This window comes from Lepidothrix coronata, unplaced genomic scaffold (genome assembly GCF_001604755.1).
Source record: "Lepidothrix coronata isolate B3197 unplaced genomic scaffold, Lepidothrix_coronata-1.0 Scaffold14, whole genome shotgun sequence".
NCBI classification, from domain to species: Eukaryota; Metazoa; Chordata; class Aves; order Passeriformes; family Pipridae; genus Lepidothrix; species Lepidothrix coronata.
The window spans coordinates 10,052,625-10,073,805 of NW_016690194.1; the positions used below are offsets into that span (position 1 = coordinate 10,052,625).

At 40.4% G+C, this 21,181-nt stretch overlaps 1 protein-coding gene across 3 annotated transcripts in view; it reads right to left on the reverse strand.

The window, feature by feature from the left end:
* The window catches only part of RAD23B (RAD23 homolog B, nucleotide excision repair protein), a 41,338-nt gene extending 21,998 nt beyond the window's left edge, over positions 1-19,340 (reverse strand). The window contains exons 1-4 of one of the 3 annotated variants that reach the window (XM_017806201.1): positions 19,196-19,340; positions 6,726-6,807; positions 4,049-4,128; positions 1,440-1,699 (exon numbers count right to left, since the gene is read on the reverse strand). In XM_017806201.1, the coding sequence (XP_017661690.1) occupies positions 1,440-1,699; positions 4,049-4,128; positions 6,726-6,807; positions 19,196-19,261 (488 nt within the window). In that variant the 5' untranslated portion in view covers positions 19,262-19,340. Of the gene's footprint in view, positions 1-1,439; positions 1,700-4,048; positions 4,129-6,725; positions 6,808-7,373; positions 7,448-14,695; positions 14,765-19,195 lie in introns of those variants that run through there. The other 2 variants (XM_017806202.1, XM_017806203.1) reach the window with 2 other exon arrangements.
* Between the last annotated feature and the right edge of the window lie 1,841 nt (positions 19,341-21,181).

A 21,181-nucleotide genomic window follows, 5' to 3' on the forward strand; every position in this document is an offset into this window, starting at 1 on the left:
GTCTTTATGCAAGAAGAAATTTGTTCCAACAGGAATGCTTCACTAGCATCTGTCAGTAGTGAGATTAACAACCAAAAAAGACCAAAGGCAAAACAGGACACCAGCTTGCCTGGCCATGGCTCAATAAATCTTCACCAGCCTTAGTTATCTGACTTCTAAAGTAAATCAGAAACAAGCAGTACTCACTGAAATCAAGGCAGGTGATAATCTTAATACACATAATAAATTATTTTTTTTATTCCTGTTAAGTACACTGAGGCTCCCTTTGCAGTTTAAAACACTGCAATCCGTAAAGGGAAAACATTATTTTGGTATCAAAGATTAATCTTTGAACCCACTGGACTAACTGAGCAGAAAAAAATGAGAAGAAATTCACCTATTAAAATTTTTTAAAAATTAAGTTGACTGATAAAGGCAGCTTCATTTGTGTTCCATTTCTAAGAGATATCCATTTATCATAATTGCAAAATCAAATAACCAATTGGCATATTTAGTGCAAAAAACTTATGATGACATTTTCAAGATAGAAGCAATTGCAAGTTTTGCTTCCTTGTCAAATCAAGGTTTAAACACCAACTGATGGTGTTTAAATATAACCATTTCAAAAATTAATATCTTATGCACCAGTATTCACATAACTAACACACTAATAACTAAAAACCAGTGTATGAAAAATGAAGATTTGATGCTATGCAGCACTTCAAGGGCCACGAAATTCCAGTTAGCATTTTTATCCCATGCAATACTTAAGCAACTTAAAGTGAGCAAAAAAAGGCCACAGCATACAACACGAATGAAACCTGTAACTTAACTTCCATTTGATTTTCTTGAATGTAGTGAATTGTGGTTAAAAGTTATTCCAATTCCCCCAACTATCTGCAGATGGGCCAAAAATAAACTTGTAGCTTTAAAGCATTACATGATTAAAGAGCAATACCATATCCTACATTTTGGAAGAAAAAGCTCTTTCCAGAAATTAAAAAACTCATAGAGCAATAAGGAAGTTATGGTTCAAATCTAGCCAACATGTTTCAAAACAAAGAGGTTTATGAACAGGACAGGACACATTCCTCTTATGCCTTTAAGAGCTTCGTGAAAATTGTATTCCCACACAGGTGAATATCCTCAGTCTGAAAAGAAACTTGTGTGATAGTAACTCTGAAATGCCTAATGGGAGTACAAGTCCTGTGTCATTTAGCTCTCCACTCCACGGGTTTATTCCCAAGACCACAATTCCCATGGGAGAAGGTGTAAGCAGGGAGGGATGGGGTGCTTCTTAGGATCGATTAGTAATGTTATACTTGAGTCAGAGACTGAAATTACAGTCAATAAAGGAGAAAAATTATATAGATTTGAGAGAATGACTAGACTAACACTGTAATGGAAACTTCAAATCAAAACTAGAAGCAGCAGCCTCACTTTTGGAGGCTCATTCATACCTGTCAGTTGATGATGGACTGACAGCAGCTGCTGCCTCAGGTGGTTTTTCTTCTGACTTCTCTTCTCGAGGGGTACTCACAGGTGCAGATTCACAGGCAGCCTCATCTGGTGCTGGTGGTGGAGAGACAGGAGCTGGCACAGGGGCTGGCACAGGGGCAGGAGCAGGGGCTGGTGCAGGGGCTGGTGCAGGGGCTGCAGTTGTTGAGCCAACAGTGGAGGTGGCGTTTGATTGCTGAGTGACTCCAGTTGCTGCTTTGGGCTACAGGAGGAAAATAGAGTTCAGACACAGCACAAAACTCCCAAACCCCTGCTCTCTACAATCAACACACTGATTAGGTTCTGTTAAGACCATTTGTGTTTGATATTGCTGCTTCGACATCAAGCATAACATTAAAACATTGCAGGACATTAAATCTGTAATGCAATTTAAACAGAATTTCATTGGTAAGCATCTAGGAGCACCACTGAAGTACTTATTTAGACACCTAAGGATTCACACTCTGAGTATAAAGCAAAATACAAAGATAAGATCTAAATATTTATAGACCACAATACTCTAAATGTGAAAACAATCTTGTGTTTTACAAAAGCACATTTTCAAGAAGAAACCAAGAGCACTGTCAAAAAACATCTGACAGGTGTAACAAGCATAAGGTTTTCTCACCACTCAGGTTTGGAAAAAAGTGATAAAGAGAGAAATCACATTTCATTATGAATGCTGTTTGATGGAAAATGAGATTAAAAAACCCCAAAACTTCACCTGCAACAAGTTTTAGTTATGCAATCTTTACATTCAAAGCACTACAATAAATAACATTTCACATACTTCAGAAATTTACTTCAGAAGTTCTGTAGTGAGCAGCAAGGATACAACAGAATCACAGACTACCAAATCTACAGCAACAAATTTAGAGCAGTTAATACTTGTATGCAATTGTGATTCAATCTTCACATCTCTAATGGAAACATGAATTTTGCTTGGATGCAGTGTTAATCCCATTATTCAGAAATTCAGCTCTTGACAATGTATGTAACTTCCAGATAAGATATGGAAATACATTTTCACTGTAGTTCCTTACCCGTGAATATCCCTAAGAGCTGACAAAACTGACCTCAGTCCCTGCCTTTCCAAGACAAAATAGCTGAACTTTAACAAAAGACAACTACTTATTCAAGGTGCAACACTTTCAGACAATGCTTTCTTGAAGTAGGAAACATTTATTTCCTCTTTTTGTCTGAAAGGAGAGGTGAGGTTGAGAATGAACAGCTTCCAACATGACAAGCACAACAAGTAACATTTTAATAAGCATTCACAGAAAAACACGGACAGTTGAAATGCAAGTGGCTTTATTTTCTGCTAGATTCTGATACCCTTAATACAAAAACGTTTTGAGCATCAGATATAGTTAGTTGGTTGTGCCTACATGACTAGTCATGTCTTATCCACAACAGAATCAGGAAATGGAAACTGAGCTTAAAGACTTGCAAAAAGACTGTAAGGCTGAAGAAATGCCCAAAACATAGGTCCTTTAGATCAGAAAGTATTGCATTTAGCAGTTTCTCACAGAGGTCTGTGTTTAGAATCATGGAATTGTTTAGGTTTAAAAAGACCTCTAAGATGGTTGAATCTAACTCTTAACCCAGCACTGCTGAGCCCACCACTAGACCACGTCCCCGAATGCCACAGCCACACATTTTTTTGAACACTTCCAGGAATGGCAATTGCACAACTTCCCTGGAGCCTTCTGCTATCAACAAAATGAAAACTGGACTCTGAAATCCATCTGCACCTATTTTCCCGTACTAATAAATGCCTCTGAGGCAAACCACAGCCTATAAAGCTGTTCATTCAAGAAGACAGCAACAACAATTACATTCAATAAGCCAATACCAGACAGAAGTAAAGGGCAGGCAAAACTCACATAAAGGTTTTTCTTTGTCAGAAGGAGAACCTCTAACTCCAAAATTAACTTCGTATCTCAAGACAGAGATGAAGCAAATTTTATTCAGATCACAAGGCTCTGGAATGCCTAAAAAATCAATGGCTTGATTCCTGGAAGCAATCTGGCAACTGGTTCAGAGAAGAAATGCTTCAAATACATGTCACAGCCTTTCCCTATAAATTGCCACTGCAGTCTTTCAAAACTCACAGGTTTGTTGATTGGCATATGTATCCTGCCTCTACTGGTTTATGCTGTTGAGCTTGACAAAAGAAACCACCATGAGTTATGAAAAGCAGCATGGCAAGACTGGAAGAGCTCTATTCAGTGGATTTAACAATAAACTACCTAGGTTCCCCTCTTCCTGTTAATAATGTAAGTGTAAAAATAACAGAGAGAAAGAATGAACAGTAAGACCAGCCATTAGGATATTTTTTCTTTGACATAAACATTCAGCACAGAACAGCAACAACAGTCAGCCTAGGCAAACTAGGGCTGTGAAGCAATATTTTTTATCTATTTGCAAAAACAGGTAAAGTTTTGTTGACCAAAACTTGCACATGATCCAATTTCACTGGTTTTAAGGATGAGCATAGACAATCACTTAGCACAAAGAAAAATAAAATGAAATTAATGAAGTTTCCTATTAAAAAATAATGATTACTCACTTTCGTCACCATAACCACCACAAAGTTCTTCTCATCTATTTTGTATTCTTTAAGAGCAGTCTCATCATTAAGGATTTTACCTGGCAAATTAAACAGACAGAAATTAAGAAGTTACTTAGCAGATCAACAGATAATCTTGGGATTTCCTCATAAAAACAATTCCAAAGACCCCATGAAAACATGTTTTATAAATATTTATAAAGATTTATAAATATTAAATAATCCTACAAAAAGTGTTTTGGCTATTAACCTTTGGCAATGGAGCTACAGTTTTCCTCCTGTGATGTCCACACTACTAATCAGCTTGAAGGCTGTTGCCCTAAGTGTTGAAGATGCTTCAGAACATTTAAAATAGAAGTGTTAAATCTTGTAAGATTTACTGGACCCTTAACACAGATAAAAGTAATGTAGAAGAAAGGCCATAGCATATAAAAAGCTTGACTGAATAACTTATGCCTGCTTACACACTCAAGTCACAGTAAGAAAACTCCTTTCTGCTTATCTTCTGTTTGGCCTTCAGATAAGAACATTACCCACCTGAAATAAACAAATTTGTGACCTTGCAACTTTAACAATTTGCTCTTAAAAGAAGGCTAAAACATTAGAAAAGCTGGAACCATTCCATAACTTGCTACCTTGCCAGAAGGATAAAAAAGCCATCAGACAAACCCAGAAACATTTGTTATCCTACCACTTTTGATGTTTCACAAGCAGAGGTGGTACTGTGACAAAGCAGATTTGCATCATGTCTACAACAACCCAGAAATACACTAAGCCATGTGCTTTTTTGCCTTTTTTTGTTAGGATAAGCTGGTTTAGAGGCAGTACCACAAATCAGAAAAGTGTTTCTGCAAGATACATATAATCTACTTCTACTACAGAATTTTCAGGAAATATTTTACAATTTAAATTGATTCATTTTTTGAAGATGTGCCACAGACCACTTCTCTACTTCAGGAGGAAAATACACATTTTCATAACCTTTCTCAGTGATGGTGGAACACACCCTTTGGCTATAACTAGCAGGATAGTTATATCCTGATTATTGCAAGGAAATCAAGCAATACATACAAATTATGGTACCCAGAACACAAAAGAGGTGGTGGCACTGTCCTACTCCCTACTGGTTCCACCAGTCCTGCATAGTCAAAGATGCAAGGAAGTATTACATGTACTGCAGTTACAGCAACACCTGTAGCATCTGACTCACAACTAGACAGGTTTACTTACAGATTTCTGGTTTATAGGCATTTTGGGGAAGGCTTCCATAAATGTATGTGTGCGTATTTATCTATCTATCTGTGTCTGTGCATATAATATATTTTTATATATATATATTAAATATATAGAGGCATCCTCAGGGTTTCTAGACTTTACCCTAATACAGAGGACAACACAACAGATCTGCCTCTAATCAGGTCCACTTGGGGTATCACTTTGCTTTACCAAACTGTGAAAGTTCTATAGCTCATTTTAACAAAAGGAAAAACGTCATCAATATACCCTTGTAACTCTTCTCCAGGGAAAAAAAAAATTACAATCAATCTTTGGGTAGGCTTCTATTCTACATCTCACTTCCTGTATGTCCTACTTGTGAGGATTATATAATACTGCAAATGCATTCTGACTTTAGAAAACACTCATGTCATACAATCTTATGCAGCCCTTGATTTTTGCAATTATAGAAACAAAATATTAAGAGTGTTATTATTAAGAGTGTTATACATATCTCAAGCCTTCTGCCTTGTTCACATTTCTTGATTATACATGCAACTTCTACCTTCATGTTCTTGGTATGCATTCCCTTCACTGAAGCATAAGGGACATAAAACTTGCTCAGAAACATAGTCCTGAGGAGCTGTACAAACAAAGAGAGACAAATTCTCTGCCATTACCCTCTCTCTACTGAAATTAGTGACTTATTAGAAGTGGAAAAACAACACTGGTTACAAAGCAGTACATTAGGGAGGTGAAAAGAACAGCAAAGCTTCTTTCAAGCTTGGTTTTAGAAGAAAAAAACACTAGAGGGAGTACTGGAATAGAACTTAAGTTCTGATATGAAGTGAGGAATAAAAATGGATTTCTGTATAACTGGCAGAATGAATAAACAAGGTCAATTAAAGCTCAAATAAAGTTAATTTCATGGTTGGTTTTTTTTTGACATTCTGATTTTTCCTAGTAAATAATACTCATTTCTAGTGACAGAGCTTAAGAGTACTGGAAGTACCTTTGTACAGCAATGATTTCGTGGTGAGTTTCTTCTGTTAACCCAAAAGAAATAATCTGATTTTTAATTCTCTGAGGTATATACAGAAATGCTTCAGCTATACACATAATAAATTGAACAAAACGAAAGAATTAACCCAGAACAGGTGATTTGATCTGCTTAAATCCTGATTTCCTGTAACAGAAGTTATTTCTTCTTCACCAAGCTTACCCACAAGACATCATGCTATACGAGCAAAGATAACAGACGCACATGTAATAAAATCTGAAAGATTCTAATTCAAAATTAAGAGTGCCCTTTGACAGTGAGTTTGCTTTTGTGTTTGTGGGGTTTTTTAACCTGTCTACATTTCAATTCTTAGAACCTTTAGCAGACTTAATTCACATCAAAGTCAAAGAACAACATAAAATAGGGCAGATCCGTATAAGGTATTTTCAGAATATCCATTACCTGCATAAATTAGTTTTTGGCCAGCTATTGGAAAGGCATCTTTTCCTCTTTCTGATTCAATCTTCTCTTTCAGTGCCTTTACCTAAAGCACAAAAACAGTCTTAATGAAAAAGAAAAAAAAAAGTTCACAATACAAACCTAATTCAGTATACTTTAAGATTTAAATACTAAAGAGTAGTTTCAGTCATATCTTAAGTATCAGCCTTGCAAGGATGTCACTGTAACCACTTGTAGAGGAATATGTTCCCTTGTCAAATAATCTCCTGCGCTTAATCAAATTAGATAAATAATTTCTCCATGAGAAGTTTCTAGTACAAGTGTACAACAAAATGAAAAAATAAATTGAAAAATTTGGGGGATAAAAATATTTTCATCTGCTGACCCATTTGCCCTGTTCTTTCTCTGCATTCAGGCTATACACAGCTGAAGGTTTTCATCATCTTAATATTCTCTTCCAGGAATGCTTTTCTTTTTGGTAAAATCACCATGACATTCAACCTTGAAGTCTCAATATGCAAAGACTTGTGCAAATTGCTCAGCCGCTCATCTTAAATAAGTAGTTTCCAGTAGTTTCCAGCTCTTCCCCCTCCACTGTAATTTCTGGAACTTTTGCACAGCAATTTTAAGCCTACACATTTACTTGCTTACAGGAGCCACTGATGTATCAGCCACACTTTCACAGCATCACATTCAGAGCTCAAATGACACTGTTGTCACATGTCAGAACACTCTTATTCTCCTGGAAGACTCCACAGTGCTGTCCTGAGGAGATAAACAATGTTCCTGCAGAAGCATTCCTGCACTAACACATCTGAAGTCATGTTTTAAGACAAACTGCCTGTATGTACAGTCATTCTTCTTGCTTTCTTATGGACTTTCCAATACACATAAAACAAAGACAACCAATCTGTTATGAACTTATTGCTACAAGCTAACACCATATTCTAAAGGGTTTTTTTCCCTGAATATTCAAAAAACCTTATTCATAAAACTCTGCAAAGATACAGACCACAACATATTGCTTCCCTCTGTGCGACTACACCAAAATCGGAAGCCAACTCTTCTTCCTCAGCAGTTGAAGGAAGGATGCTTTTGGTATTTGTATCATACATGACATCCCAGCACTTGCCAAGTGCTTAGGAATCAGTCTCCAACCAGCCAGTTGCTTTTCCATAGGAAAACTAAAAACAGCTCACTGCCATCCCTAAGTCCTGAGGACAGTCAAACCATAACTTATTTTAATAATGATTTGCTGAAAGCATCATCATTCTCATGCACTTACTTTACAGAAGTCTGTCCTATCCCTGGATTTAAGTTTATTTTTAAAGTGTATTTCCTTGAAAACTAAAAATATAATTTGTTAATTCCTCTTCAATTACTAAGGATGGAAGTCACTTACCTTATGACTGAACAGTTTCCTTAGGCCATGGATAAGCCATCAAGGAGTTTTTCCTGAGCTTTCAACTATTACATACTTCAGGCAATTCCAGTTAAATGTCCTGCATGCTCTAGGGCAAATTAATCCCCTAAGTCATGTTAAAAGCCAGTTATGTTTTCAAATGCCTAGTTTTTAACACTCTGCTTACCTATTCTTATATTTATGCACTTGTATCAATCACTCAAAGATAACGTCTCAAAGCTACTTCTTTTATACCCCATTACCATATTCGTCATAAATCTGTAACAAATATAATGTGACAAACAAGTGTAATCTATTTTCAGGAAGAAAATTAAGGCTTGTTTCATGTCCACTGCATCAATCAAGCTACTGGTTTCAAATTTCTACTTTGAGTTCTATTCCACACTATAGCCTTTTACCTCTGGGGAACAAAACCAAGATCTGTACTCTCAAACAATGTCTGAACAGCTAACTGTGATAGTCTAGGTCAGGACACGCTAAATACACATGTTAATTACTATACAATAACTGGATCCACAAGAAGGAGTTCAGATATTTACTGTAGTGAAATATTGATAGTAATTTTCCAACAATTCCATTTGCCTTTGCTGTCCACCTCATGTGCAGTGCTTCCCTTTACTACAATGTGGTTGACGTACTCCAAGTGGCCTTGAGGCACTGTTCTCTTCCAAAACCTTCTGTGTAAGTCTGTGACAAATGACAGGGCTACGCTTTCACCCCTTTTGGCAGGTGGCACTCCTCTCCAGACATAGGCAAACTTCCATTTACACTATGGAGCCAAGGGAATTGAGAAAATAAATGTGTTCATTATGACAGTGGCTGAACAAGAAGCAGTATTCACAGAACCACAGGATAGTTTGGGTTGGAAGGGACCTGTAAAGATCCCCCAGTCCAATCCCCATGCAGCGAGCAGGGATATCTTCAAGTAGATCAGGCTGATCCAAGCCCCATCCAACCTGGCCTTGAATACTTCCAGGGATGGGGTGTCCACAGCTACTCCAGTGTTTCACCACCCTCACTGTACAAAATTTCTTCCTCACATCTAGTCTAAATCTACCCTCTTTTAGTTTAAAACTATTATCCCCTGCCCCATCATAACAAGCCTGCTCCAAAGTCTGTTTCCATCTTTCTTATATCACAGAACGCAGAATATTCTGAGTTGGAAGGGACCCAGAGGGATCATGGAGTCCAACTCTTAAGTCAATGGCCTGTAAGCCCCCTTTAGGTACTGGAAGGTGTTCCGAGATCTTCACAAAGTCTTTTTTTCTCCAGGTTGAACAACACCAGCTCTCTCAGCCTGCCTCCATAGGACAGGTGCTCCAGCACTCTGACCTTTGTGGCCTCCTCTGGACCAGCTCTAACATATCCTTCATGTGCTGAGGACCGTCAAGAGCATGAACCCTCAGCTTCCACAGAATTACACCTTGGAAAACTAACTCGGCATCCACAAGCAGACTCAGCCTCATGGACAACCTGTGTGTCTGACACAGTAGTCTGAACCACCTTCATTAGGATTTAAATAGATGCTCCATTTTAAATGGGAAATTAAAAAAAAAAGAATTAAAGCCCTCTCAATGCTCTTCAGAAAGACCGCTGCATCTTCCAGCTGCTGGTACAGTGAGCTGTTGAAAAAAGCCACATCCTAAACTTTGTCACTAGCAAATTGGGTTGCTGAGAATCGAGACCTCAGCATAGCCATTGGTTCACAGTTAAGTGAAAATTAATTTTGGGAAAGCACACTCAGCACACTGATCTGTCAAACTGAGAAAGCAGGCTTAAAATATACAGTCAACTTCTGAATCCACAGTTATGATGTATTTTTCTCATAAATACAGATCCATAAAAAAATCCTTCAGGCTACCTAGCCTTATTCAATCTGATCAGAGTTCAAAATGTATTTCAGTCCTCAGTGAATCCCATTTTTCTTCTGCCCCAATAAATTTCGCAGCATCTCAAAGGCAGCCTGTACTTTATGATAGTACCTTTAAGAATGAGCACCAATTCATCTACAAACACTTACTCTAAAGACTCAGAAACATCACACTTACAAGACAAGGTGATCTTCCTCTGTCCTTTATGAATTTAGATGCAAAACTCTCCCTGCTACTGAGAGACTGAACTCCATGTCCTCAGGAATATATGCCATGTAATTAAAATTTAGAGCTGATCAACTCCTACCTGAAAAACTGGGGTCCTCTGAAGAAATAACAGTTCCTAACTGCATCCCAGCTAGGCATCCTAAAAATGTGTTTCACAAAGTCACCAGTGCTAAGTTGCCCAGTTGTTCCCTGCAGTTAATTTTCTCCAGATAACCTTGGGTTCCATCTAGACAAGCAGCTCCCTTTGAGCAAATACCCTCCCTTCCCTCTCACACCAGTTTTCATTTCTCCTACCTGATACATATGCTTACACAAGAGGTAAAAATAATCAGTTTATTCAAAGACACATTTCAAAAATCCTAATGAAAAAGTGAACAGTATACTTTCATCAATTTTAATTTATATTTTACACAGACTGTACTACACAAGCAAGATAAACTGCTGTATTCCTCAAGATCTGCAGAGAAACTGAATACAAAACTGAAAAGGATCTCTTCTGACATCAAGCCACAAACCAACCTTCCACACCACAAGCTTCATCAGGAATTTGATCCACCTGACGACCAATAAGGTTGTTTGCTACTTCTATCACAAGGCTGCTACAAAGTTTATTCTGATTTGGAAGCCTTTTCCTAATTTCCAGCCCAAATCAATTAATATATTATTAATACGCATTTGTTCTTGGGCTGATGTTACAATTCAAGAAGGTATAGCCTTCCCACCTCCCATGGTGCTTATTGGTGTAAAACATTTATGCAACACTACCAAAACTTGTGAGCTAAGCTAGGCAAGAGCCCTTTAGCATCCTTTCATGTGAGAGTCCCAGTTTTCCACAGGCTCCAGGCATCCCTTTTTTTTTCCATCTGATCTGGTGGAAATTCATTCCCCTTGGGAACAGGCGGCTAGCACACAGGTAGCAGAGAAGTATCACTACAGGATCTGTGATCTTCAGGGCTTAACCTTTTAGTAAACCTGACTCAATTAGTCTATGCTGCTCATCTGAAAGCCATTTCCAAAAGTCTGACCCTCAATCAGGAAGCCAGGTACTAAAATCAAACCTTGTTTCTTTCAGTTCCATCACGCTTCTATTGATTTGTACTCAAATTCTTCATGGCTAGGGTTCACGAACGAAGATTTGGGAAGGGCTCTACCCATGTTTGTTGTAAGTACATTGACTCAAATTCTTACCAAGTGAATAAAAGGACTGTGAAGAGACAGATACAAGACGAACTCTGGAGGACTTCCACTACCAACTGAACTGTTTCTCTTAACAAAGAAACAGTTTTTTTTAATCTACCTTATAATTCTCTGCCATTCTTCATCTTTTTCTGTAATAGACTAACAGGTTTCTCCCAGACTGTGGGGAAAGACATGGTTAGACACGGACAAAATGCTTTCAGCCCAAAAGGCTTTGCTCTCCCCCTTCTCCCTGAGGGAGGATACAATAGTCTGAACGCTTCTGTTTAGAATTTAGGCATAATATTCCTGAGTCTTCCCCTCCCACTGCCCTTGCAAACACATTTACCATACATTATACTATCATATAGACACTGCTCTAAGTCAGGTGAGGACAATGAAGTTATGTCAGACAATAAACCAGCTAATGAAGCAACAAACTGACCAGTGCAACAGGTTTTATTACCCTTAATCGAACTACATGATCAGCAACTAATTAACAACAAATGTTGTGCCTACTACTGAAATCTCCAGAGGAAAAGAAACTACTCAGCTCACAAGTCAACGCTTTGCAGTACTTTTACTGGTAAGAACACATTTGGTTCCAGCTACTTCCTTTTACAAATTATAAAAGCAGATTTTTCTGACACAAACCTACATTTACTGTTCCCTGGTATTGCCTTTCTAAACAGGACACTCATATTTAGTCAGGAGACCATACTGGTGGTTGCATGAACAGATTATTGCCCTACTTCACGCTCCAACAGATAATTGGGAAGAGTCTTGTGAAGCCAGTCAGATTTATGAGCTTATTAAGTGCCTGAAAAAAAACCTCAATTGTATTCAATTAAACAAGGCATTTAAAGTTACTCTGACATTTAAAAACAACCTCACAGACAGGATAAGGCATTCATAAACTTCCATATTTACTAGTTGTATTTACTGTGCTGGAGTTTGTATACAAAGCAGCAGCATTGTCTGGAAGAAAAATAGTCTGGAACTGGTAAGGTAAAAATCCAAATTTAGCTCTGACATTTTACTTTCTGGGCAATTACCTCTGTCTGTCTAATCTCCAAAAATCGAGCTCATCTAAATCCAGGTGAAATTCATAAATCTAGCAGTTGCTGTTATATACTGCACAGAGATCAACAGCATTAATTTCTGATTTCAGAATTCGCCTCTACACACTTCCATCCTGCATTTCCAAAGTGATCTAAGCCCTGCCTAAAAGAGGAGACGCTAGCAGCCAGTTCTCTGATGCAAGATGGTGACTAAAAGAGCTGTGCACATGCAGCTTTGTACTAACACAGGAACACAACAATTTCAACATAAAGCAGAGCTTTCAGCTATCTGAAGCTCCAAGAAAAGCAGAAAGCTCTGCCTAGGAACCCACAAAGGCTTGTTTTAAGGAGAAATCTGACATTCTCTAAGTAAGGGAGTCTTGCCTGGTCACACTGATTGGCATGAACAATCCTCCTGTACCTTTACGCAGCCAATTTCTACAACACAAACTGATTTACGAATGTAAAAGCAACACAGTGGTTTGATTATGAAGATAACTGACAAGACATTTCAAGTAACTATGAAAAGACACTTCTTAAAAAAGCCTTTTCCGTTATTGCATACTGGCAAACCAGTTGGAGAGGTGCCCCTGACACAAAAACATGAGGAATGTCTGTAGTCAGCCTACAGACAACACTCTGGCTGGGTGTGCTCATGGCAGTGGCAAGTCCTTTCCTCTCCTTTTCCTGTTCTTTTGGCACTCCATGCAGGGCAGCATGCAAAGAACAGCAATCTGGGTCCCTTATAGGGACTAGGTAAGACATGCTGCACATCCCCATGTCCTGTAAACTAAAGAGTGATTTGTTTCAGTGAATACACTCCATCCAAGGGAGCTGTGACTAAAGACACAAACCTCTGTGGGAGAAGACACTGTCAGCCACATCCTTCAGCTCTCTAAGTTTACACCACTTTATTTTATACCTGTAGATACTCATTCAGGAAAGTATTTTCCTGTGTTTTAGGAATTCAACAAAAATATTTTCAAAGGGTTTGTTGGTAAACACGCCCCTGTATGTACAAGGGCAGCAATGAGGCTAGCCAGTAGCACAATCATCTGCTCCTGTAATTCTTTTTAATCAACAGTACTCTCCATATTCCAAGTTTCAAAGGGAACACCTTCCAGCCTGTTGCTATCCATATGAAGGACACATATCCTTGCTTTCCAATCATACCTGTAAAATAGATTTTAAATATAAGACACAAGTATGTACAGAACGATCCTTAAGTGTGTACAACCTGTATATTTAAATTCTCAGTCTTTTGGCCATGTTGGGAATGATGTTCCAAGAAAGTCTGGATTGCTGAGCACATAATACTGAAAAATTATTGTAAGTACAAAGCTAAGTTTTCATTCCTGACAGCTAAACTGGATAAGAACATTATAAATGAAACAGCTGTAAAATTATGGTCAGAGCCAATGCAACGAAAAATGGGTAACATGTAAAAACATACTCTAATATGTATAAAATAATTTAGTTGTATTAAGTAATTTATCCTATCTTATCCTTTCCTTTACTAAATTTTAAAGAAATAAGTGTCATCCTGCCCAAAGTTCTTTGGAAATTATATTAGAATGCTCAATAGAATCCAAGGAAAATTTTCCTGAACATGTGAAAGCCTAGTCTTCCTCAGCTAAGAATGAGAACAACTTCCCTTGCTTGAAAATTCTAACTCTAGCCAGGAAGCAGGAAAAGGAATATCTACCAAAGCAAAGCAGTAGCAAAAAATAACCCCAGAGAGTTTATTAAATAAACATGAATTATCAGAGAACACAACTCTCATAAATGCTACAGTCTGCAAAGTATGAAAATAACAGGGAAAAAGGAAATGCTCTGTGATACTCTTACTCTGGTAATCTCTGAAGTTACGATTTTGCAGAGTCATGTACGGAGCCTCAAGCAGCAAGTACAAACCCTCCAACTTCACACCTCCTCTGACTGTGCAAGTACAAACACTCACCAATAAAATCCTGAAGAGATGCAAGAGCAATATAACAATCCTCTAGAAGAGCAAAAAAATATTCACTCTAAAATCAAAGAATACTTAGAGAAAAATACCAGGACTTGAAACAGAAAGGCATCTTTAACCCAAAAGGGTATTTCTCGATTTTGAACAGGAACCAGGAGAGCACTTTTCCTCTAACCACTAAAAATTATAAACTCTCAGGGAAATACACATACAATTCTCTTATCCACAACTGTTGCTGGACTAACCTGTCTTGAGACATGTAGGAAGGAAATAGTAGGAGTAGGTTCATACTTCTTCATACGTTACAAGCCTTAAAGTCAACTCTGATTATGTCACCCAGCAACAGTCTCTGATTCTTGCAGAACTGCTTTGTAAATTTAATTTTTCCAACAAATACAATAAATGACATATTCAGCAAAACTGAAATGACCAAAATTAAATCTATTATGTCTATATCTTCTTCTATTATATAAAAGAAAAATGAGATAAATAAATGTACTAGTACTTCTACTACTTACAGCTTGTTCACTTACATACTGAATAGTGTTAACCCTTGTTATTCTGCTGGACCAGGAGGGATTTTTTCAACAGAAGCCTACAGTTATGATTGATATATTTTACAAGAACCCATTATTTGTATCCATGCATCTTTCCTAGTCCTAACAGAACAAGAACTGATGCAAAGTATGCCTTAAAATTACACAGACTTTTAATACTTATCTCCTTTTTTTACTATATGCTTTAGTATAGCTCTCAATATAAAGCATAGATACAAACAGATGTAACTTAATAAAATTGTGTGGGTTCATGAACAGCATTCTCTTTTGTCCTACCCCTTCAGACTATAGTTTGTACTAATCCATAAATTTATGACTGCACTCTCTAGAGAGAATTAAAGCACTTGTCCTTTTACCATAGACACCCCCCATGCACTTATTAAGTACCTTCCTCCCTCATATGTACCACCTCATTGCTGTTACAAAGCCAAAATGTTTTTTATATTCCCTACAAACCAGAAAATAGAGATTCTTTGTTATTGCATTGCCTTTTGAAAAATGAAAGCAGTATATCTTTTTCCTTGCAGTATACCTATTTTATCTGGGAAAAAATGAAGTATTTGCCAAACCTCACTTCTTCCTTATTACATACCCTTTGGATCGCGCTCCATTTTTGCTGGAACACACTCCCCACACATTTAAGAGAACTTCAGGTAGTGTCCAGCCTAAATTTCTAAACTTAAAGACCAGGAGCTTCTAGCACTGAAGATCCAAAAATCCCCACAAACAGGTTTAACAATAGAGCATAAACATATTATGGATGCACCAGAACACAGAGAAGCTCAAATTCCCACAGCTCAGTGTTCTGCTGACATAATATTAAACAAGCTGGCTTCCCCTGGGTGTTCAAACACTGTGGTGGAACAGTGAAATGCGAAAGCCTATATTATGTGACACAGAGACTTGGCCAAAAGACTCCTGACATCCCGAATGTTCCTTGCACCCCTCTGCATTTTGACAAACAGGTTTTTAGGTTAATGGCGGAGGGGAGCTGAAAATCAAACAGGACAGACTTACTTTTGCCTGGCATTTCATTTCCAAAGGAAGTTAATAGTGTTTGTTGAGATTTTTTTAAAGCCTGCTTCATGTCAACATAGTGATAACTACAACAGAGTTGCTACATTTAGAAGCCTACAAGGTCATCACTGTCACCTCAGACAAGGGATTTGGGTACACAGGCCTGCATCTGTGTCAGACGGGGCTTATTACCTGCTGCTAACATAATGCTCAATGTATTACAGACATTCAACAAACAGAAGCAGCAGCTTGTGCAGATAGATACACACTTTCATTTTTCCTGGTTGAGCTTGAATGCCCAGGACCCTGAATGGAACACCAGAATGATCACCATGGTTAGATCCACTATTCTACAGAGCCCAAGTGCAACACTGGCACCCCCAAAACTCAACAAAAACAGCCATGCCTGCAAAAATCTCTCCATTTGATGACAAGCCTTCCCCATTAACAGGGCCTGAGGCTAAACCTTTTCAACTACTTTAGCCAGTCCTAATATTTGACAGTCTTCACCCAGCACTTTGGCAAGCAGGATGGCTTCAAGTCTAGTTTTTGTTCAGTCAAACTACTCAGCTGGCCAATACTTTAAAACACAACTAAACCAAAATTTAAGTCACATGATAGAAGGCAAGTTTAAAATTCAACTGTCTGATTTAACAGGGAAAAAAGATCAGTTTCTTGAGAAAAAGTCACAACAAGGCTAACTAATTATTAGAAAATGTGTTGTTTCAAATTCTCACTGGAAGGTTTGTTTAAATATTCCTTACTGTTAATGACAACTCTTAGTTACAAGCATAAACTCTTGTTAGAATGCTACCTTGCACCGTAACATCAAGTCTCTTCAGATTAATGTGGTATCGAGAATAAGGGGAGAAATTGCTAGACCAGAATCCAACTTTGGAGCAACAGGTTTCCTCTGTCTATCACAACTACATGATTTTGGCCTTGTCACAGTAAAGGGCACAGCTCCAAGTAAACAAGCCTACCTCTGTGTGAGAAATACACACATGGTCCAATGACTAAAAGTAATGTCTCCTAAACTCCACGAAACACATTTGTTTCAAGATGTTAGAAAATTAATCTAAGAAGCCAGAGTCATGTACGGAGCCTCAAGCAGCAAATACAAACCCTCCAAATTCAGCACTTAGCAAAACTAGCACTTAGCTAAAATTGGTATTTTCCAAAAATGAGCTGAGAACTTCCAAGCACATACTTTTGAAACACTTACTTAACACATTTCAAAGCATTTTCCAATTTTAAGATTCAGTTTCTAGATGAAGGCTCAAAAGTTTTCTTTTCTTTACTAAGTTCTATGCTTTGTAACAAAACACTTTCAACAATAATTTCTTCATAATTTTCTAAAAAGTATGCCAAGGAAACTTTATATATTTTTTTACCCATACAGGTCAAGTCTTCGTCCTGCCCTCTGTAAAACAAAGTTCTCCTCAAATCCTACCCATATTTCCTCTATCTTACCATCCATTCCTGGCCAAGACCTGAAGTATTATGCTCATGAGAAGCATTCTTATTCTGAGCTCCCAGAACATCTACATTTGTAAACAGAGGGTGCAGTCTCATTTCCCACAATCCAACCTGTAGCCATTGCATTCTACTGCCTCATAAACTGGTGAGGGCTTTGACTGGCAACATTCCTCTCCCTGAATTCACCTCCCAGGACCTCAGTGAATACAGGGAGCAGGAGAAAAGATGAAGAGTCCTTACTCAGTAACAGGAAGAACAGATGTTTTAAATATTTGAAGGTTTCTAACACATGCTTCTCCAAGACATTTGCCACATCCCTCGGCCACACTGCTTGCACAAATGAGCTCTTAGTCCAACTTTAACAATCATCCTTTATTTTCTTCTGAAGATGGGAAGGGAAGAGGGTAAACAGACTTTATAAAAGCAGATACAATGTTCCATAGTTTCCAGAGCTTCGCTGCCCACCTGTCACATGAAAGGCTGCTGCAGGCAAGCCTTCACCTGCCAGCCTCCTCAAATTTTTCAAACCAAGGCCACAACTGTGCCTGGGCTTGGCTCTTAGAGCAAACATCCCTGCTGATGACAAGGCAACTTCCAACCCTGCCAACTAACTTATAGGCCCTTCCTCTTATCACGGAACGCTGCATTTCCCTGAGGATTTTTCAGTAGGCTCCTGTGGGCCGGTAGAAAACATTCACCTGAGCGCACAACACGTCTCCTCCCCGCTCGCAGCATCGTGAGAGACACACAGTCACTGTAAACACACCAAAGAGAGATTCACGCTGCTGTGAATCCCACCACACGGCCCAACACCTCTGCAGGACGCTCCACCGAGGTCAGCAGTCTCCCGTGCACTCCCTCACCTCCTAATTAACCTGCAGGTTAATTAATCACTGCAGCTCACCCTGCGAGACAAAACAACAAACCCTTCCCGCACTCACCCACCTGCACCAAGCACAGCGTACGCACCTGCGATGCACCTGGGAGCAAACACGAGCTGCTCTCCTGCACACACATTCCTGTCCCACAAGAAAAGCCCCACAGCTTTCCCAGCACCTCCTTTCCTGGCGGGAATCCATGCGAAGGACCACCACGTTTGCCTTCTGCTGCACCGCCCTCCCCCACCCGAGTACTCCCAGTATAAACCATCTGTGCCCATTACCCGCTAATCCATGGGTGTGGGCACCTCGATTCCTGAAAGGAAAAACTTTTGCTATTTGTAGTGCTCCCCTCCTCCCCAGCTCTACATGAGTTTATTTATTTCTTCTCCCACCTCCCGGGCCATTCTCCCTTTCCCACTTCCTGGGCTATCTCACCTCCCACCTCCGGGGCGTTCTCCTTCAAAACAAGGGATAAAGTCCTTCCGCCAGGGGCTTTGGCCGCGGTAGCCCCTTTCCTTGAGCGATGGGAAGTCACCCTCACCCAGCCGCATCCCGAGGTAAAGGGGATTCCGCATCACCCCCTGCTGCGCTCACACCTCCCTCCCTCCCTCCCTCCCCCCACCTCCTCGAACCCCCAGAAATCCTCCACTGCACCACCCCTACGGTCCCATCCTCTCACTGATGCCCCACCATCCCCACCGGAGGGCTCCATCCCCCTCTCTTCCCCCGGGGGGCGAAGGAACGGATCCCCGCATCCCTCCCCACCGCCGCGTCCCGGGGCGGGGTGGAGGGAGCCCAGGAATATCCGCACCGTCTCCTCGGGGTCGATGTCGATGCGGAAGGTTTGCTGCTGGAGGGTCTTGAGCGTGATCTGCATGGCGGCGGGTGATCTCCGCGCTCTGGGCCCCGGGTCCCGTCCCCTGGAAGAGGCCGGGAAGGGGAGGAGAAAAAGAGGAGGAGAAGGAGGCGGTGCCGGCGGGAGGGCGAGACGCGCACGCGCCCGTCGGGGCGCCCGCAATGGCGCAGGCGGCAGTGGTGTGTGAGGGCGGGATGCGCCGGGGGCGGTGCACAAATATACACGCACAGACACACGGGAATGGAAACATAGAGAGTCACGGGGCTGGAGAGCTCTGAGGGAATCGAGTCCAAACGATGACCAGTGACCGAACGCCGCCATGTCACCCAGACCTTGGTGCTGAGCGCCGCGTTCAGTGTTTCCCTAAATACCTCCAGGGACGATGACTCCACCACCTCCCTGTGCAGCCCCTTCCAGTGTCTAATAACCTGTTCCGTGAAGAAATTCCTCGTAATGTCCAAACTAAGCCTCCCCTGGTGCAGTTTGAGGCCGTTTTCTATCATCCTGTCCCTTGTTCCCTGGGAGCAGAGCCCGACCGCCCCGACTCCACACTCCCGTCAGGGAATTGCAGGGAGAGAGGTCACCCCTGAGCTTCCTTTTCTCCAGGCTGAGCCTCCGCTGCTCTCCTCCAGCTCCCTCAGCCGCTCCAGGTGCTCCAGACCCTTCCCCAGTCCCATTCCTTTCTCTGGACCTGCTCCAGCACCAAAATGTCCTTCTTAAAATGAGGGGCCCAGACATACAGTGCTGATAAATTGATTATCACTTGTTACACAAGTGTATTAATACACATTCATGTTTATAGCACCTCAGCTCTGGCAGTGCTGGTTTCATAGAATCATAGCATGTTAAGAGGTTGGAAGGGACCTTAAAGATCATCTATTCCCAACCTTCCCCTGCCATGGGCAGGGACACTTTCCACTAGACCAGGTTGCTCAAGGTCTTATCCAACCTGGCACTGAACACTGCCAGTGTTGAGGCATCCACAGCATCCCTGAGCAACCTGTTCCAATGTTTCACTACCCTCACAGTGAAGAATTTATTCCTTATATCTAACTTTCAATTTGTACCCATTACTCACTATCCTATCACTACAGTTCTGGACACAAAGTTCCTCTCTGCTTTCCTTGTGGCTCCTTCAGGTACTGGGAGGCTGCTATGAGGTCTCCATGGAACCTTCTCTTTTCTAGGCTGAACAGCTCCAACTTTCTCAGCCTGTCTTCACAGCGAAGGTGGTCCAGTCCTCTTATCAACTCTGTGGCCCTTCTCTGGACTTGCTCCAACAGTTCCATGTCCTCCCTGTGTTGGGGACAGCAGAACTGGATGCAGCATTCAAGGTGAAGTCTCACAAGAGCAGAGTAGATGGGGAGAATCACCTACCTTGACATGCTGGCCACACTCTTTTGGATGCAGCCCAGGATTCATTTGGCTTTCTGAGCTGCGAGCAAACGCTGCCCACTCATGATGAGCTTAGTAGTTTAGTCTTTCAGTAGTTAGTGTGGACTTTTGATGGGTTATTAAACTCTATTTGCCCTGGTGCTCCTTAGGCAGTAGGGGGAGAGCACTGCTACAAATAAAGTTGAGGAGGCTATGCTGGTAAAAAAGACCCCTGCCCCCATTCCTTATAGCCTCTCTCATCAGCAAGGTGGTATCTCCCTCCTTGTAGCTTCTTCCATTGGCAGGTGTGGGATCTTCCCCCTTACAACCTCTTCCAAGGGCAGGTGTGGGATCTTTTTATAACCTGTTCCATCAGCAGGTTTGGGATCAAGGCATTTTCTTTGTAAACAAGGCTGTCTTTCTGCAAAAGGGGATACTGATGTCAAGCTAGCCTAATACCGTAATGTAATTAAACTCCAAATTTCCTAGTATTGTGTAATGGCTGGAGAAGCTCTGCTCTGCCACATTATCAGCCTAATGTTTGTAATAAAAAACATATTCTAACAT